Below are 20050 nucleotides of genomic sequence, written 5' to 3' on the forward strand. Positions count from 1 at the left end.
CCACAAAGCAATTCAGCTGTATCCGGTGGACACTGGAGATAAACCAAACGTTTGTGTTGTCAACTTAAATGTGCAGGTTGATTATTGCTATACTGATGCCCAGTGATCGCTTCTGATACTAACAGATAAGAGTTTGATTGTACCTGCAGAGCGGCTCTCTGAACACATTGAACATTTTACAGTCCACTTCATGGAATTGCATCCAGTCTGGGAATAAATGGTCTCACGCCTTTCCCCCTGGTTTCCTCGTCCCTGGAGAGCTTAGTGCGGGCATCAGGCGATGGGCTGGGCTGGGACTGCTGCTCGCAGGTGGCGTGGGGGTGGGTGTGCCACGTCCCGTCCCTGTAGGTGCAGTAGCAAACTGTTTGCCGGTCAATGTTGACACGCTCCCCTGCTGGGATCACCCTGCTCCCAGCAAAGCAGTTGGGACCTAAAGATTCAGGAAACATGGTACAGTCGGTCTTGTGGCTAAGTTTCCCTCATGTTGGAATAATGCTTCCATTGGCTTTCCCATCCACGGCTGGGGTTATACATTATGTTAGGTGATGGCAAGCAGAGGTAAAAAGGTTGGTTTGGTTAATGTAAAGAGAAACACTATTCAAGGAAGGAACAGACTTCACCAAAACACACATCCCTCAGACATGTTTTTGTGTTTTGGGGACGTTTTTCCAGAGGATCTAAGAGCGGAGGATGCCACACCTTGTTAAGCCCTATGAGGCAAACAGGGATTTGTGACTATGGGCTGTACAAATATAATCTGCTTTGATCCCTACAGTGATGCAAAGTGGTGGCATGGCTTCTCAGTGACAGGGACAGGTACACCGCACAGGACTGAGAGGAGAAGAAGACCTGGAGATGGCAGTTCAGACTGTTTACGTCCAGTCTGATGGAGCTGGAGAGGATCTGCCTCCAAGAAAGTGTTAAACTGCCCCAATCCAGGTGCTCAAAGCGCCAAAGATTTTAATGTAAAATGCCTTGAGATAATGTATATTATGATTTGGTGCTATACAAATAAAATTGAATTGAATTGGAGGCTGTCACAGAGGTTCCAGAGACTACTAAATTAAGATTACACAATACTTTAGCGACACATTTCAGTGTAGTTTTTTAAATAAATTTGCATACATTTCAGAAAAAGATTAATTTTCTATTACACAATAAAGTTATAACACCAAAATGGTTCAAATACTATTTTCAGTGATGTTTGGAATGCACACACTGAATACCAGGCAGAAATGTAAACAGCCTGTCTTTGATATCCCTCTCTCTCAGATGGGGGTTCCTTTATTTGGCAGCTCCCGCCTGAAACAATTACCAACGCCACAACGGGAGGACAGGAAGTACAGTTCATCTGATGCCAGACCCAACTGGGTTCAATAAAACACAGCTGACTTGAGCGAAATGGTAGGAGCGGGGGAGGGGGGGTAACAAGTGACGCATCAAACCAAACCATCTGTCTCATTATTATTATCCCTGCTGTTCCTGTCCTACACACACACACACACACACACATAAATCCCACCAATGTTGGAAACAGACTTCAGTGCCGGTGGCATTAACATCATGTATGACATAACAGCGTGGTGCTATAAGCTGCTGGCTCTGTGAGGTGATGTAACTAGAGCTGCTTCAGGGAGCTGCAAAGGAACACACGCTGTCACAAACTTCTGATGTCACACACTCAAGGCACCAGCTTCAGTGTGTGTGTGTCTGTGTGTGTGTGTTTGTGTGTGTGTAGGTGCCATACTGGTATTGGTATTAAGATCAGAATTGATCTGATTTATAGTTTGACATTACATTAGATTTACATGTAATTTAGCTGACACTTTTATCCAAAACGACTTTGAATTAATGCATTCACCATCCATGAGGGGCCATTCAGGGTTCAGCATCTTGCCCAAGGACATTTTGGCATGGGCTTGGATTCGACTGCCGACCTCCCGGTTGGAGGACGACTGCCCTACCCCTCAGCTGTGGCTGTCAAAAGATTGCTTGCTCGTGAAAATAGTTTGATCCTCATGCACATGTACTCCCCTCTGTACTACAGGCAAACACGTGCTGTCACATCCCATCTTAACACACACACACACAGTTGTGTCTCCATGCCTTCAGAGGACAGTACATTAACTTACATTGATTTCCCAGAGACTTACTCTAACCTAACTACTTGCCAAACCCTAACTCTTACTCTTACTCAAACCTAAACCCAACCTTATCCTTATCTAATCTAATTTAATGGGAACTTGCTTTTTGTCCCCATACAAAGACAAGTTCCATAAAGTGACACACACACACACACACACACACATATATTCATCACAATATACCACATCTCTTTAAGTGGCTCTGTACAAATAGAAACTTTGAGATCAGTGTGATGCTAAATAGAAGTGACAAAGATATTCACTGTCCTCTGAGGACCATGAATGTCCCTGAGACCATTGTGTTGGACTGACTGAGACTCACCAGTCTTACAGATGGGGCAGCAATGGTTGGGTTCGTAGGTGGGGTTGACGCAGTGGGGGGCGGGGCAGTCTGAGATGCTGCAGTACACCTCTCTGTTGGCCTCGCAGCGACACCACTCACACCTGGACAACTGCAACACACAACCCATTTGAACTTCATTGACTTACAGCTTCCACGTGAGGTTATTTGAACTGTCGGTCTCATCAATAATGACAATGTGAGAGATTACAGTAGAATGGGGGGGGGGGGGGGATCTGTATGTAGTGTTGCTGGTTTGATGAATGGTCTTCAATACACCATCATTACATAAAACACAGTCCACCTGCCTCACACCTGACACCTGACTGCTCATTCCGACTTGAAGCATGCTGCATATTCATAGCTAGTTGGAATGTGGAGATAGGATGAGGCAGAGTGAACACCTCCACCAAGATCCACAGTCCTCAAAGTTCAATCAAGCTGCAACACAAGAGATCAGTCCTCTAAACATGATCAAGATCCGTGAATTATTCCCTGGGAAATCAATGAAAATGTCGATGAACCTACGATATTAAAGAAAGTGATAACAAAATTCCTGGATTCATGGGTTCTTTCTCAGTCCATGTCCAAGGTGTTGAGGAAAACCCTTCAGTAGTTTTTGCAGAATCCAAAACAAGAAAATGGGCTAGTGGGAAAAAAAACCCCACCTTGGTGAGCTAATGAAATGATTATTAATGAATTTACTGCAGCAATAATAGATCATTTCTCCACTTGCATGCGGGAAACAGAAGCAAAACATAACATTGACATACAGCCAGACTCTATGTCAATGTGAGCTCTGTGAAAGTTAAACTATGAAACCAAAACAGTGAGCTGAAAGATGCTCAAACACTGAGGGGACTGCAGTGTTGTGGAAGATTCTCTTTGAATTTGGGAATATCTATTACACAGTCATGTTTCCAATATTATATATATATAAAGCTTAAAATTGCATTAGATATATATATATATGTACAATGCAAATTTGCTTTTTATTGATATATAAAGATCTTACTGGTATTTTAATGATAACACAATGAAAGTGATATTTATAATAATAGTTATGTGGACAAACCTGACACTTTATCCTGAGGAATAATAAGAGGATCTGTGTTTTTATAGTTCAATTTCCCTGTGCATACCTCCTCGTAAGGAAAGAAATAAACATCACATATAAAGTGGCACCCATCAGTGGACACAGTACACGCTGATACATGTGTCATATTCTCAAAATGGAGATAATCTTGACCAGACAACTGGAACTCTGCATTTGCATATTACTATGGCATGCAGACAAAAAAGCTAAGAAGGTAAACATCGTTAAGCTCTAGAGGGTTAAAAGAATAAAATCATGGGTGGTGCGTCAATCTGACAGGACGCACGCAGAGTGTCCAGAAGCTCTGTGAACTTGTGAATGGGACAGAGCAGTGTGGCTGGGTGGATGTGTCTCACCCTGAATTCCTCGAGGAGCCGGTAAGTTTTGCCCCCGTAGACACAGACCCTGGCCAAAGCGTCGCACACCGGACAGCACGCTTTATATCTGATCCGCGTGCACCGGGGGTGGATGCGGGGACACTTGGGTCGGACGCACACCGGACCGTCCGCGGTGCACGTGCACGGACACGCCGAGGGGCTCGGGTAATAGACCTCTCCAATTCCGTAGACGAAACCGTGGTCGTCGATGCACCACTTCCCCCGGTAGTCCCCGAACTCGTAGTCCAAGTCGGTTTTGGTGGAGTATTCCGCCGCCACCGCGAGCTCCGCGACGCGCCAAGGTGCGAGCGGCGGCGGCAGCTGGAGCAGGAACAGCTGGAGCAGCGTGATGGGGAGGCAGCCGCGCGCACAGTGCCGGGGGCTCATGGTGAACAGGTCACCCGCACCGACATCGAGCTTACCCGCGAGTGGATCTGTTGCGCTCCGGCGCGGCGAGCTTCTCCACCCACAGTCAGGTGCTGTCTGTGACGCGCATACATGCATGCGTGTCAGTCCGGGCTGTCACTCAACTGCTGCTCAGCACATTCATTGATTCTTTTTTTCATTCATTAATCCACTCATCCATCCATCCATCATCCATTCATTCTTTAATCCATCCATCCATTCATTAATCCATCCATCCATCATCCATTCACTCTTTAATCCATCCATCCATCCATCATCCATTCACTCTTTAATCCATCCATCCATCATCCATTCATTCATTAATCCACTCATCCATCATCCATCCATTCATTAATCCATCCATCCATTCATTCATTCATTAATCCGTCCATCCATCATCCATCCATCATCCATTCATTGATTAATCCATCCATCCATCATCCATTCATTCATTAATCCATCCATCCATCCATCCATCCATCCATCATCCATCCATCCATCCATCCATCCATCCATCCATCATCCATCCATCCATCCATCCATCCATTTAATTTCACAGGTTAAAGCTAAAAGTCCAGTGTGTAAGATTTAGGTGAAAGAGATCTATTGGCACAAATTATATATAAAATAATCCTCATGATGTTTTCACTAGTTCGTTTCATCTAAATTGTATGTAATGTAATTGTATTTACCCCAGAAAAGACCCTTTATATTTAGATACTTTATATTTACATCGAGGGGGTCCTCTCTATGGAGGCCTTAGTCCAGACTGAACAAACTAAACACCTTTTGAGTTTTTATGACAACTGAAGCTTCCGCAGGTTCTTTTTCATGTTTGGAAGGAGAGAGTGAGGTGAGGGGTGTTCAGCTGCAACATGCACCTTCACCACTAGATGTCACTAAATTCTACACATTGTACCTTTAAAGTGAAGGATAATAGTATTAAACTATGTCTGGTTATCCCTCCGCTAACACACCCACAACATCAACATTAGTAACTTAAGTTAAGAAGAGTAGATCTGTGCAGACAGCATGTGGTACTGTGAGCACATTGCTCCTACAGTCAGGTTGGTTATGTTTGACTCCAGCAGTTGATAAAGGTTTATCATTCGCTCTGATGAAAATCTTCATCTTTCATTAAGCTACTCGTCAGGCCTTGTCCTCTCAGATACTCTAACAATCCACACCCAGCACCACGGGATCCCCATACTGCTTGATCAATTATCTCCCACTGCTCCAGAGCAGGTTAGCCATTCAGCACAAGTTACCATGGTGATTTACCCTGATAAAAAGTGAACAAGCTTTGTAGGACTGGAAACCCAGAAGTTCCCCCGATAAGCACAAATCCATCTTCGTAGTTCAGGCCTTAGGAGTCAAGGATGAACTCATTTGATATTGGCAGCCAAAGATCAAGGTCACAGTGGAATCACAAAGTATGTTTATGTTTTTCATGACCATGATATCTTAAAATCAGCCCGAGGGACAGTGACCTCGGTCCCTGTGATTGTGATACATTAGAACTGCCCTTAGTGAATTTCATTACATCTGGTACAATTCACTTAGACTCACTGATTAACTGATTCGATTTCGGTGGTCAAAGGTCACAGTGGCTTCTTGATTGGGACATCTCAAGACTGCTAGAGGGAATTTCTTCACATTTTGATCAGTTTTCACTTCAACCCCAAGAAAAGTGATTACAATTCAGTGGTCAAAGGTAAAGGTCACAGTGACCTTATATGAATCTAAAGAAAAGAAATTGTGTAGAAATATGTATAAGGCATACAACCACTGTGTGATAATTCTAGTTATGTATATATTTATGATAAATTTGTGTCTATGAATTTGTCCTGTAGGTTTTCTGTATCATTAACATTGTTTATGATGCCCGATTTTAATATAAATTAAGATCTGCTTTAAAATTGCAGTTGCAATGCAGGGAAAATATTAATGAAACGAGCAAAAAAACCACAACATGGCCAACGACTGACTGAGAAATCACTTTTATTTTGATAGATAAGTTGACAGTACAAAAAAATATGCAAAAAAAAAACCAGAGGCATATTACTAAAAACAGTCTAATTCAAGTAAGAAAATAGTCCTTTAAATGCACAAGTGACTGAGGTTATATTAAGATGATGGGAGCCTGTGCATTTCTCTGTTGAAGTTGTGGTGTTAGGAAATATGACCTCTAAAGGAGCAATGCTACCTAAAAAAAAATAGCCTCAACTCTTTAAGAGTCTTTCCGAAATAAATGTGATGAATACAGGGGGACAGACATCCATATCATCAACATTTTATAATTCATGCAGGTCATTTGATCAACAGATTTTAAAAAACACAATGGAGACAAGCCCATCATGTAAATAAATTATGTTTTTTTGAAGCATTTTGTCCTAAGTTTAAATTTCATTTTTCAATTAACAGTTTCTTGTGGCCTTTGCTCAGTGGGTAAGACTTCAATAGTTAGTATTCAGTATGACATGCAGGGTATGGGTGCATAAATAATTAAAATGTGGCTTTCTTCCAGTCCCGGAACAATATGTGTTGCCCCCTGCCGCACTAAAACATGTTGGAAATGGCATCTGATTCAAAGTTGTGAAAGAGGTTTAATACATAGGCTGAATTTGATTATATTTATCTGAAAAGGTTCCTCTATATTTCTAAAAAAACACAAAGTAGAACTAACAGTAGTTGTTTTGACAAATCAAACAAAATGATAAAGTAGAAAATTCTGAGGTTTAAAAAGGGGGCGGGGCCTTCTCATGCATCGGATTTTATCCACAAAATCTTCCCAGCTAGTCAGACAGAAGGTAAATACAAGGAACCCCTTGAGTTTGCAGCTGTGGTCTTATCTCAGCAAACTATACAGTGCTGATTTAAAGGTTCATACATCTGGACTGAGAAATATACAGGTATCTGTACTCTTAACATTTCAGCCACGTCCAACAGTATCTAGTCTACACAGTGGCAGTTATGGATATGAAAAAACACACAAAAAAACAAGACATGCGTTCTCCCTACAAGCAACTCCTAACGTCTCTTCATCCTGTGTCACACAACATTTTCTACTATCGAACAATGTACACTAGTCCGTAGCAGTCATGTCGACTCATAGCTGAAACGATAACATAATTTAAGCATCAAGATCAAAGTTTATTATTGATTAATCATTGCTTTTATTGTGCTCTGCTTCTAGCTCATAATGAAGATCCTCTGCTTTTCTCCATCACTTAACTTTTGAGTTTTTGGGCTGTAGGTCGAGCACATGATATTTCACAGATATAGTGTAGGTACGAGGCTGAGTGAGCGGCTAGATACTGCTAGTATGTTAGGTCAGTGGAAAGCTGCCTGTCAGGGCTAGAGAATAGCGTTTCCTGCAGATTTATGAGGGCATGGGCTGATGACCTACAGTCAGGCTCTGTGCTTAGTCAAAACATCTTTGAACATGCATGCTAAGTAAATAATGAACAGATGCAGCCCATGACAGAATGTCTTCTGGGTATAAGTTCAGTGAATGTGGACCCTGTCAGCTGGAAATTCAAGTAGAGGTAACTAATGGATTTTGGACGATAAGGAAGAGCAGATCAGTACCAGTCATGTTAAGGTGTTACGTGAGATACCTGTATATGACGTCAAAGCAGACAGTGAGGTTATTGTTGACCATTTACATTTTAACAGCCCTCTAGTGTCCTATGCGTGGTTATTTCAAATAGAGAGATGCATTGGGTGAGATGATTACACCAGAGGTTTGTACAAAGCCTGGAGCACAAACTCAGTCAGGCCAAAATCTCACTCATTACTACTGATGAATAAATCTAAAGGAAACATACAGATTTACGTGAAATCCTCATTTCTCCTTTGTTGCACCGGATGCCTGACGCTACAAGATGAAAACCACACATAGCTCTTAAATTCAAATGCACGTTAGCTATGTTCTGACCTTAATAACAGACCCTCAACCATTCAGCACCATCAGGCCTTGTTCAGACTTGGTATCAATATCTGTCGATAAGTTCACAGTTGAATTCAGAAAGTGTCTCCAGTGACCACATGTGATCTGATCCCACTTAATGCAATAAACACAATCATCATTTCTGTTCCAAAGCTCAAAGCATGATGGGAGCATTCCCACCTGTACTTAGAGCTTTCTGCTTGTGATGGGATCACCTATGACAAATGTTAACACCAGGTCTGAACAGGGCGTCAATCTTACTCTCTAATAATGACAAACACTTCTTCCTGCTGCTCCTCTCACAAAAGAAAAGCTGCAGCACAGGGAAGACATCTACAGCTACCACTGTGTGTATTACACACTGACACTTACATATCATACTGTTGGCTGTTTTGGCTAGGGGGCAGTAGTGGTGGTGGTGGAGGAGGAGGGGCTGGGTCTTCTGAGGGAGGTGGAGGTGCTGCGGACACATTGGGGTTAGCTGCGGTGGAGTTGGCTTCCTGGGCCACTGGGGGGTCTGGGGCTGCTACTCCAGGGGTGTTCTCTAAGGGTGGAGGGGGCATGCTGTTGCTGTTGCTGCTGTTGCTGCCGTCGTCACTGGGGATGCTGCTGTTGGGGGTGCTGCTCTCCCTGGGAGGCTCAGGAGGAGGAGTTGCTTTATCAGAAGCAGAAGAGGGCGCATCAGATGGAGGAGGTGGAGCAGGATGGGAATCTGAGGAGGGCTCTCCGGGGGATGCTTTATCTGGGGAAGGCCATAGAGAGAATATAAGATTTGAGCAAGATCCACACAAATAAATATTAGTTTTAATTAGGGCTGCAAGATATTAGGAAAACATGCAATAACATTGTTTAATAATGCGATGACGAAGAGAGAGAGACACACACACACACAGAAAGAGAGAGAGAGAGAGACACAGACTGTGTGTGCACTGTTACTTTTCCCTCAGGTTCTGGGATCATAAATAAGCTTCAAAATTATTTTATATAATCAACCACTTCTAGTGGTGATTTAACTCGGGACAAACGTGATCACTAGAAGTTTTCACAGTAGACTTTAGTTGGAAGAGGTGGAATTTTCTCTATTCTCTTGTTCCAACAATGTGTCACAGACGGAACACCCTGTCAATGTCTTTAATTTATCCTCTAGGGCAGCAGGGCTCCATCTGATCCGCTGTGCAGTTTTTGCCTTCTCTTGCGATACGTCTATTGTGCCGTTGATATCGAGATGACGATAGATTTACGATACATTGTGCAGCCCTAGTTTTAATATGCATAATTGTTACTATTTCAACATCCACACTATTCCAAGGTCATCAAGTTCCTTAAATAGAGATTCCTGGTCTCACCAATGACTGCAACATTGAAAACCTTTTACATGCTTTGCTGATGGCAACTGTAACTGTGCTTCTCGTCATACCCAGTGAATGTCAATGTTCATGTGATATGTCTTTTCAAATGTGTTAGCATGGGCTAAGATGATTTTTGATTAAGAGCCAAAATGCTATTCTGGTCAGAGATACTTTTCTTTTAAAAAGACATTTTCAATGGGGTCGTACCCTGACTCAAATCAATATTTGAACAGGATGAATTCATAAAAGCTAAGACGCTAGTCAGCAGGAGTTAGCAACTTACAGGATGATTATCATCAATTCAACACAAACACATGCACACACACACCCCCTGTACCTGTCGCCACTGGTGGGGGCATGTCCTCCTCCTTGGTCCCTGAAGTGGGGTTAGCTGTGCCTTTAGCATTAGCACTGCTCTGCTCAGCAGCTTTGTTGCCAGCAGCCTCCTGCTGCTGCTGCTGTTGTTGTTGCTGTTGTTGTTGTTGTTGCGCTTGCTGTTGTGCCTGCTGCTGTTGCTGCTGCTGAGCAGCTTTCTCTGCCTGCTCAGCTGCCTCACGCTCCCTCTCCTCTGCCCGGCGCCTGGCTGCCTCTTCCGCAGCGGCCATCTCTGCTGCAAGCTTCTCCATGTCCACCTCGACCTTCTGACTGCAAAGCTGGAGACACACGAATCACTTGCGTCAACAAAACTTTATTCTCTGCTTACAAAAGCTTTCAGGGTCATACATTTCCAAAAATAAAATGAGGTGTAATTATATAAGACAAAGTTCTTTGTCTTTTTACAAATCAAACATTTTAGATTGTATTCTACTTGAGTGATAATACTCTTCCTCCATGATTGGGTTCATATTTACTTCAAGGGTGATTAACATTATTCCAAAGGGACGTTTTGTAATCTGCAATGACACGTCATCCCACTACTCAGTTGTCTCTATGTGTATAAGCTGCTGTACCCGCTTGAGTTCAGTGTTGAATGAGTCAGTGGTTTCCAGGAATCGTCTTTTCTTGTCTTGGTGGCGATCCTCGATCTGCAGAAGTTCAGCCTCTAGCTTCCTCTGAAAACAACAACAGACGCAGAATGAAGCACACAGACGATCAGTGGCAGCATCAATCAATCAAATTTTTTTTGTACAGCCCATATTCACAAATCACCATTTGTCTCATAGGGCTTCAACATGTTCCCAAAACAATCAGAAATTGACTTCCAGCTCAAATATCAACTGGGCAATGCAGACAACCTGTCCTGCCAACGTACCTGGTGCACCATAAGAGACTGGACCTGCCTCTTGAGGACCTGCATGCGGGCTGTGGTGACCACTGAGCGGACATCGGGTACCACAATCTCACTGAGGATGTCGCTGATGAGCCGGTGATTCCTTTGGAAGCGAGCAGCTGCTGTGTGCTTCACTGAAAAGCCATCGTCATAGTCTGGGCAGAAGAGAAGAAGACAACTGCTAACTTAAACATTCTTTGAAAACATTTACCCTGAAAAATGCATTTTAACTAGTGTCAATAAAAAATAAACATGCTTTCAGTAATTGGTTGCACGTTATATTTTAATTCCTTATCTCACACGTCTTAATTGAGGCAATTGAATTATTTTCAGAAGACCAAACATGTATAACTTGCCATCAGGGTCCTCAGCAGGCTGAATACTCATGTATGGTTCGCCTTTGTCCATACGACTCTGCCTCTGTCTGCTCTCCTCCTCCATTGCAGCCTCAGCCCGGTTCTTAGCATTGATGTAGGCCAGGTAAGCTGGGGAGTTGTGGTAGGCCTTCAAAGAGTCATTATACTCAATCTGGGAGAGGTGGGGGAAGAGAAAAAACAATATGCTGAGTAAAATGATACCACTACTGTCTGCTTTTACTTTCTAATGACCCTACATGAGATTTGTTATTAAGTAGGAGTGCATTTGTATTGTAAACTAACAGGATGCTCTTCAAAAACCCTTTCATCAAGTCGTTCTTTCTTTACTTATGAAGGACATTAGTATTTTTTGACACTTCAAACTAGCAAAGTTGTGTTATAACTAACAGTATTTTAGTCATCATATAACTGTTCCTCCTTATTGCCAAATGCTTAAAACCATTAAGACCGGATATGACGTTTGTGTGCATCTCAACCACAATGTCATCGTGAAACACACTGATTCACTGAAATACACTGATTCACTTAAATACTTGTGGGAAAGGTGAAAAACATTAAAGGGAAAAAAGAGTTTGCACTCTTGACCAGCAAAATCTTTTTTCAACTAGCGTCTAAGACAATGGCTGACGATCTAAGCGAGGCAAGCAGATAACAGTTTAGAGTTTCATTGAAGGAAAACAACCATGAAAATAAAATTGAAGAAAATTTAAACGATGTTCCTACTGACCTGTCAAAAGTCAGTAAGAGACGTCTTTAATGATATTTGTTCATGTTCAAAACTTAGGGAAAGGCAATGATTTACATAAAAGCCAAATTTTAAGCTATGAAATGTTTTTCTTTTCATGGCTCTATCTGTCTCAGAGCTGATTTACAGCAGTGCATTCAAGTGTACACGAGTCAAGATCCTCAGTTTAGGACAGAGACATTACTGCAGGAATGAGTTCACCGCTGGTCACTCACCTTTTCAGCTTCGTACTCGTTCAGGTAGTCCTGTTTCTCTTCATCAGTCAGGTCTCTCCACATCCCTCCGATAATCTTCCCGATCTCCCACAGCTTCAGGTCGGGGTTGGATGCCTTCACTTGGTCCCATACCTTGCACATGTACGCAAACACAAGACGCAAACACATGCACAAGCAGAGGCATCGCCCCACACGCACACACACAAACACAACACATGGTCATTGCGGGTAAACTGCGGTCAATTGTAAATAAGTTTACTACAAGACAGTGAAGGAAATTAAGGAGGAAAAGGTGCAAAGGAAATCGTTAAAAGCGCCTAAATGAGGCATCTACTTAACAGAATTTTTAACTGGAATCAAAAGTGTAGTTCCAAATAAGCAGGATGGCATAGAATGAAATATTTATTTAGACAGAATCGCTGGTTTTATGTCAATATGAATGTTTAGAGTAGATTTTGTCTTTAAGCAGAATGAGAGCAGGGAATCTAGAGAGGCAGGAAGGCAAAGCCATTCAAGGAGGAAAATAAAAGGCGCAGAAGCGGATCATGCTTGCACATGCTTGTTATTTCTCTTTTAGTGCTGACAAAAACAGGATGCTACTGTAAGCCAACTGGATAACAGAGTGGAAAGTCTCCACTAGATGGCTGAGGTGGTGGTGAGGCGTCATGGCTTGGCTGTCTCCCACCCTCAAACCGCTGCACCTTTTCAGGGGATGGGAGGACAAGCAGTAAAAGCAGACACCGTGGATGGGTGTCTTACCTTCCTGCTTACCTTCCGGCTGTACCGCATGTAAGGCATCAGTGGCTTGTCTGGAGGTTTGGGAGGCTTTGGGACGGTGATGCCGGAGGCGTTCTGCAGGAGGTAGAGAAAAGAGGGGAGAAAAGTGTAAGTGAGGATATAGAAGGGACATAGATTAAAGGGAAACAAATACAAAGCAGAGGTTCAAAGAGAGAGAGAGAGATGACAAAATTAACTCTCATAATATATCCGTTAAATTAAGATCTGAACATGGTACACATATAAACATGACAAATCACTACATGCAAGTGGCTCTATACGCTTTCTTACAACCACATCAAAGCATAAATCATGCATTTCAACCCATTAACATGCACGTTTAAACATTTATTAATTTATTTCAGCAGCCAACTTGCCAAGCATGGCATGAAATACGGCTGTGTGATAAAATGATCTTGACAATTACTATGAGATTTATTGACACACACCAAAAAAACAACCACACACACTTGTTGTTGGAAATGTAAAGATGAGCGACCATGAGAAGAATCAAACATCTGCACAAGATGAGGAAATTGTGGCAAAGAGAAGTCACGCAACATATGCGATTCAGAACTGGCTCTGATTTCTAAACCTGGATTTATAGTGGAGCAATACACCCAGGTCACCTGCTGACAAAGATCGGACAACCAACATTCAGGGAATATTACCTCCCCACCATCACAGTGTAGAGACAGTGAGCAGGTTCCAAACTGTCAGGCCAGGATCGCTGACATGCCTCTTGTGTGTCAAACCTCAGCAGCAGTCACACACATCTATTTAGTCATTATCCCACATGACACAAGGTCTTTTAAACCAACAATGATTACATTCAGGGATATACTGTATTTACTGTGATGCGTATTGATATTGATCATTATTTAAAAATATATATTGGATTATATATTTGGCCACATCGCCCAGCCTTACCTGGAGGTATTTTAAGAGATGGATAAAAAGGTATCAAACCATAACAAATGTGTATCTGGCCTGTTAAGAGAGTCAGTTGAGTTTTATAGGACCTGGACCCAAGAAAGACCACAAAATAAATTGGCTGTGTAATTCCTTTTGTGCATTCCTCATTTGCATTTCGACTACATCTGAAGAACTTTGAACTCTGGGAAACGTACATCTACAAGAACGATCAAAAGCAAGAAAAAGAGAATGTATTAATTTAACAGGACAGATGCACCGTACAATTATCTACATGTTTTACTTGCTGTAATCCCTCCTCATGTTCACACTGCCTATTAAGACTTCCCTTCTTAAAGCAATTCAGTAATGGGGGACACAAATCACAGTGAAGACACTGGAATCATCCTTTTCACCTTTTGATCATATAATTATAGTCCATTTATTTTACATAAACAGTTTCATTTTTATAGAATGTTTTTTTTTTTTTTTACCTCAAAATTTAATTCAAGTAAATTTTTGCATCAACTTCTTAGATACTCATTTTAAACAACTTGTTCATGCTTGAGTAGCTAAATTAACCAATAGTCTGAAATGCTGCGTACTCTGGCTTGCCATGTGTTTAAAGGTCCAGTGTGTAAGATTTAGGTGAAAGGGAACTATTGGCAGAAACTTAATGTAGAATAATCCTCATGATGTTTTCACTAGTTTGTTTCATCTAAATTGTATGAATTGTAATTTTCTTTACCCTAGAAAAGACCCTTTATATTTAAATACTTTATATTTACATTGAGGGGCTCCCCGCTACGGAGGCCACCATGTTTTTTACATTAGTCCAGACTGGACAAACTAAAATCCTTTTGAGGTTTTTATGACAACTGAAGCTACCACAGGTTCTTTTTCATGTTTGAAAGGAGAGGGTGATGTGAGGGGTGTTCAGCTGCAACATGCAATTTCAACACTAGATGTCACTAAATTCTACACACTGTACCTTTGAGTACATTCACACTGACTAATCTGATTTGAGACACAGCAAATAATACAAGTATGACTACTTTGCCAAAACAAAGCATCATGCACATGGGCCAACTCTCACTATATGACTGGGGAAACTATGATGCCTGTTTACAAAGAAACTGTTGAAGTGTGACGGCTCCTAGTGTGAAACTAAACAGAAAAACTCCCATGTCACTTGAACAACCTATAATTATACAATACCGCATCTCATTCCATTGATAAGCATTATCAACATTTTTTCCATCACTATCAACCCAACAGCCTCTGTATTAGCTCCACTTTTTAATGCTCATGTCTTTCCATCGTTTCCTCATACCTGTGAGCCCCCTCCCCCTTTACCATAAATCATACCCATTCCCTCCCTCCATCAATTCATTACCCTGCTGGAGCCTCCGGAGCTCCCTCCCAGGCGGAGGTTGTTGTAGGCCAGATGGCTGTAAGGGTTGTAGCCCACAAACCCAGGGGTGGAAGGCAATTGCTGATGGAAGACAAATGAGACAAAACACGAATGAGAAATGGCTTACAAACAAGAGGAAGAAGGATAAACAGAAATAAGTGAAAAGGTAGGAGGGACCATGAAAATAAATTTGTTTTCTTGTTTGTTATCTATGAAATCATCATGCAAGCCCAAAAAAGAGAAACTAACTGTGCAACAGGCTGCCATTCAGACAGACCACAACGTGTCAATGTTGCATCTACACCAAGATCTTGCAACAAGCTCAAATGATACATTTTTATGTGCATATTGTATTCATTTAATTGTGCATGTTGGTTTATGTGGGCACCATTGCACTTTAACTTTCAGTAGGTTGTGCCCTGTTGCTGAATGTAAACGGAAAGCAATAAAAAAGCATTTTGATTCCTATTAACATGAAAGTGCTAAAATCTAATTTCAAAGAAATGTATTTCCCAGTAGCCATAATACTCCATAAGAGTCGTGTCAACATGACCCCTTCTTTAAAAGATCTTAGATAGGTGCTTGTCATGAAAGGAAAAGCAGGAGTGGAACTGATGATGGGAAGCTGAACAAGATTTGTGGCATCTTCTGTCTATTCAGACAGAGAAACGTTAACTCAAACCAATGCAAAATATGGACAAAGAGAGTACGATAGCACTGAAGAAAGAACAAAAACAGTACACTAACATGTACTATCAGTTAACTGATGTGGCCTGCAGCCAAAGAACAAAAACTGGAAGTGAGAGCTGAACACTTACTGTTGTTGGGGCCGGGGGAGGGGGAGGTGCGTAGGATGGCCGTTCTGCACAAGAAAGAAAATAAGTAACGTTAGTAAGCTATCCCAGCAACTTGCTACTACCTATAGTTCATATATTTTAAAGTTTTGATTATTTATAGGTCATATATACATTTTATATATTCGTTTGCATCATAAAAACAATATACAGGTAAAACTGGGACTGCCTTCTAAACATCAATGATACAAATCAGTCAAGGATTGAGTCTCATTTTGCCAGTAGAACCGCTGCACTTTTTCCATTCCACCTAAACGACTGTCCCCAACCTTTACTCAAATAAGTAAGTAAGTAAATCTCTCTGTGAAAAAGAAGTGACACAGGACAATGATGATGATGATGATGTCAAGAGAGTTTGTGGTGATAAGAGCTGACGAAGGTGTTGGATGCTGTAAATATGATCATGTGATCTACGCAGCAGACTTAATACGTTTTTTCCTGCCTCTGTCTGCTGCACCCGGCTGCTTCGCCTCTCCCCTGAATAATGCGGAGGATTTGTTGCTGTTGTGAACGCGTCTGTGCAGACAACATCTGGGAGATTTTTCCTTTTTGCACCATGCATCCCCCATTTGCGGTGATCCAAGAGGGGATCCCCTGCTGTGTTCACACACCAACTTCTCCTGGATTTCTACAGACTTTATACAAGGAGGTAAGGCGGATAAAGTCTGAAGAAACTATGTACTGTCTCACTCAGACATTTGTGTTCACACATGCACCTCCTCCAGAGAAAATACAGAGGAACTATGGTGTCCAGTGCATGTCTGAAACCAACTTTAATGGCATGGAATGACAAGGCTGATATAAAGGAATGATATGGAGCATCGTGATGCACCGAAGTGCAGCATGTGTCTTGTTAATTCACCATGGCTTCTCTTCAATTGTCAGATAAAATACACGAGAGCTGAATACTGGGGCACTCCCTCTGCTATCCAGTGTGACATACAATTGGTAGTGTAAGGAAGTGGGCAGCAGAGACACTCTGCAGTTTGTTAGACGACAAGAAAGCACACTTTGTACGTGTCTTTAACTGTATTAAATTCAAGGGTTTTCACAACAAATCTAGTTCAAAGAGTCTTGCCTGTTAAATTGTGAGGCTGAACCAAACCATCTGATTCTGACTAAAACTAGCTACATATGCTTGGTAATCTGTGAACGGGAAAAGAAATATTAATCTATTGTCTACTTGATCTTTAAACACATGAGAACATATTGTTGTTCCTGTTGTCCCACATACAATTGTTACCCCTGGTAAAAAAAATTCAAATTGGCTTAGAGTTTACCCAAGAAAGGAGGGATTTGTATTAATAAACACTGTCTTAGTCCAAATCAATACAAAATCATTTAAGCACTTGCGTCTTTGAGCACTGAAAAAGAAGTCAGTAGGCTGGATGCTGTGAGCTACATCTGCATGTGTACAGCTACAATGGCCAGGGGTTGAATTGTTTTTGTTGCACCACCTCAATTCTATACTCTTCAGGCAAGAGCAACATATCACAGAGGAAACAACTGTATCAATCTCCATAACATTAGCAGACATTTCCATTGAGTGGTTGGTTAAATACATTTTCAGCCCTGCTATACAGGTGTACGGAGAAACACGCTCTCCGTTTAAGTGTATGTTTACTTACTTGACATCGTGGATGCAGTCTGGATTTAAGCGGAAAGAGCTATTCACACATTGGTTAGCCTAGAAAAAGACCAATCAGAAAACACAATTATAGGATTAGTTCCGTCACTTCCTTATAATGATTTAGTTGTTTGGTACAGAAGTCATCAAACACAAACCGGGAAATGACTGATATCATTCATTCATAACAACCACGGCTAACGGGGCCTAAAGGCTAGCATGTCTGGCCTGCTAGCCAACCCCGCTAACACAAAGAGGCTGTTTGCACTGTAATAATCTTGCGGCTAATATGCAATCCTTGGATTTTGAATACTTTTTATTTCCGGGAAAGCCGCAGGCACAAATTCCAAGTGTTTCTGTAGACTGCTTGTCACGTGAGAAGTGTGCGACACTTTCAGGATGTTTGAATTAACCTCGCTGCTAAAGCTACGACAATGCGAGCTACAGCTAGCTTTGTGCGTAAAGGCAAATGACTTCTCTGGCGTCACCGCCGAGAGGCAGACCAAATGTAGCAGAAGCAATTCACGTGGACGTTAGAAAATGGTCAAATGAGACATTTGGATGAAAGAAGACAGGAGGAAATTCAGCAGTACTCACTGAGTCGTCCTTTGTTCCCAGTGAGGAGCGTTCATCCGCCTTTCTCTCACACACCGGAACTACTGCGGGTCTCTGGCCGGCGGAAGCGGAGAGATGTTTTCAGAATAAAACAAAGAAACCTTTTTAACTTCCAATATGCAGCTGCGACACAGTCGTTATAGACAAAGACAGATAAAATGGAATAAAAGGAAACTACGCTCATGGAGCACAAGCCTCCACCAAGGCCAAACAGTCCCCTTATTAAACCACATTAAATTCACTAGATCCAGGTTTTTATTTTGGTCTGCTCTGCACCGAATTGCACACACTCATAAACGTGTTGGGACCCCCCCCCCCCCCATCAAGATCCATGAATTGTTCTCTGAGGAATCAACGAAAATGTTGAAAAACAATTTGTCAAAATTTTAATTTTAAAGCACCAAACGTTAAGGGGTTCTTTCCTGGCTGGTCCCACATATGTCCACCAAGTCTTGTGGTAATCCTTCCAGTAGTTTTTGTGTAATCCTGCTAAATAACAGTGAATAAAAACCAAACAAACACAACTAGAAAACTCCTGCTCTTGGTTGCATTGCTATTAGTTTGGTATTAAATTGGTATCGTCATTCTAATCGTACATTTTGGGTGGATGTTGGTTAGAATTTTGAATAACTCTATATATTTTTTTTCACTGACTTATTTCATTTTGAACTGTAAATAAAATTCGACAAAACATGTCAGTGTAATTTCTAATTTAAAATCAACTGTCAAGGTAAACAATGGCTTAGCCCAACTGATTCAGAACATTTCTACAATCACAATATTTCTGTTCATACCTTCAGTACCTTGTTCAACAATAATCATGCAACATTATGATCTTTCTGCTAACATGGACATTTAATTAAAATCCACATGAATGCAAAGATAGCTTCTTATTTCCAGCATATTTAGTTAAATAAAATGTTACAAACTTTGTTGGTTACATCAATTATTTTCATCATCAAATTGTTAACAAGAAGCACCAGATACATCACTGTGCCGCAAAACAAAGTCACAATCACTCAACTCCTAATAATCTTTAAAAATATTATATCCAGAGAAAAAAAAGGGGAGATAGAATACATATGTAGATCAGAACATACAAGTAAATCAGCTTCACTCAAGTTGTTGTAAATGTAGTAAAAGTTTAAAGTAAAACTTTTATGTTCATTCACAAATCAGTAATAAACTAACAGCTGAGGTTACATTTTCACATCTGTCTTTGGACATTGCTTTTTGTCCATTTGTGGGTTATATACACTCTATGGTTATATATGCACTTAGAAACATTTACTGTGAATAGACATTGTTCTTGAGATTTAAAAAAATACTTTTCAACCCTATGATTGGTTTTATTATATATATATAATATATTTATATATGATATTTTGATCCATATTTTGAGTGATTAGCATAGGACTTATTCAAATCATAACCTTCACCTGGGGCTTGAATTATCTGTGGGGGCCTTTTTTTTAACAGTTTGCCTTATTATTTCTTATGTGACAAATGTCATGAATGCATCCAAACATTATACAATACACTCAAAGATAGATTTGAATAGTAGTGATTAAGTTAGTCTTG

General features: G+C 41.2%; 2 protein-coding genes across 3 annotated transcripts; both read right to left on the reverse strand.

Moving 5' to 3' along the window:
• Positions 1-48: 48 nt before the first annotated feature.
• LOC109640451 (von Willebrand factor C domain-containing protein 2-like) lies at positions 49-4532 on the reverse strand. Its single transcript, XM_020104453.2, has 3 exons — positions 3937-4532; positions 2467-2596; positions 49-430 (listed from the first exon to the last, which is right to left on the reverse strand). The coding sequence occupies exons 1-3, from the start codon at positions 4459-4461 to the stop codon at positions 189-191; spliced, it is 897 nt and encodes a 298-aa protein (XP_019960012.2). The 5' UTR covers positions 4462-4532; the 3' UTR covers positions 49-188.
• Positions 4533-6346: 1814 nt separating this feature from the next.
• LOC109640453 (SWI/SNF-related matrix-associated actin-dependent regulator of chromatin subfamily E member 1-like) lies at positions 6347-18562 on the reverse strand. 2 transcript variants are annotated; one of them, XM_020104458.2, is made up of 11 exons: positions 18452-18562; positions 17856-17914; positions 16192-16235; positions 15356-15454; positions 13042-13122; positions 12271-12402; positions 11290-11461; positions 10916-11088; positions 10614-10715; positions 10001-10316; positions 6347-9056 (listed from the first exon to the last, which is right to left on the reverse strand). In XM_020104458.2, exons 2-11 carry the CDS (start codon positions 17860-17862, stop codon positions 8683-8685), a joined length of 1500 nt encoding a protein of 499 aa, XP_019960017.2. In that variant the 5' UTR covers positions 17863-17914; positions 18452-18562; the 3' UTR covers positions 6347-8682. The 2 variants fall into 2 exon arrangements, with proteins under 2 accessions (XP_019960017.2, XP_019960014.2); XM_020104455.2 differs by having other exon boundaries at positions 13030-13122.
• Positions 18563-20050: the final 1488 nt, after the last annotated feature.

Source organism: Paralichthys olivaceus, chromosome 5 (genome assembly GCF_024713975.1).
Source record: "Paralichthys olivaceus isolate ysfri-2021 chromosome 5, ASM2471397v2, whole genome shotgun sequence".
Lineage (NCBI taxonomy): Eukaryota > Metazoa > Chordata > Actinopteri > Pleuronectiformes > Paralichthyidae > Paralichthys > Paralichthys olivaceus.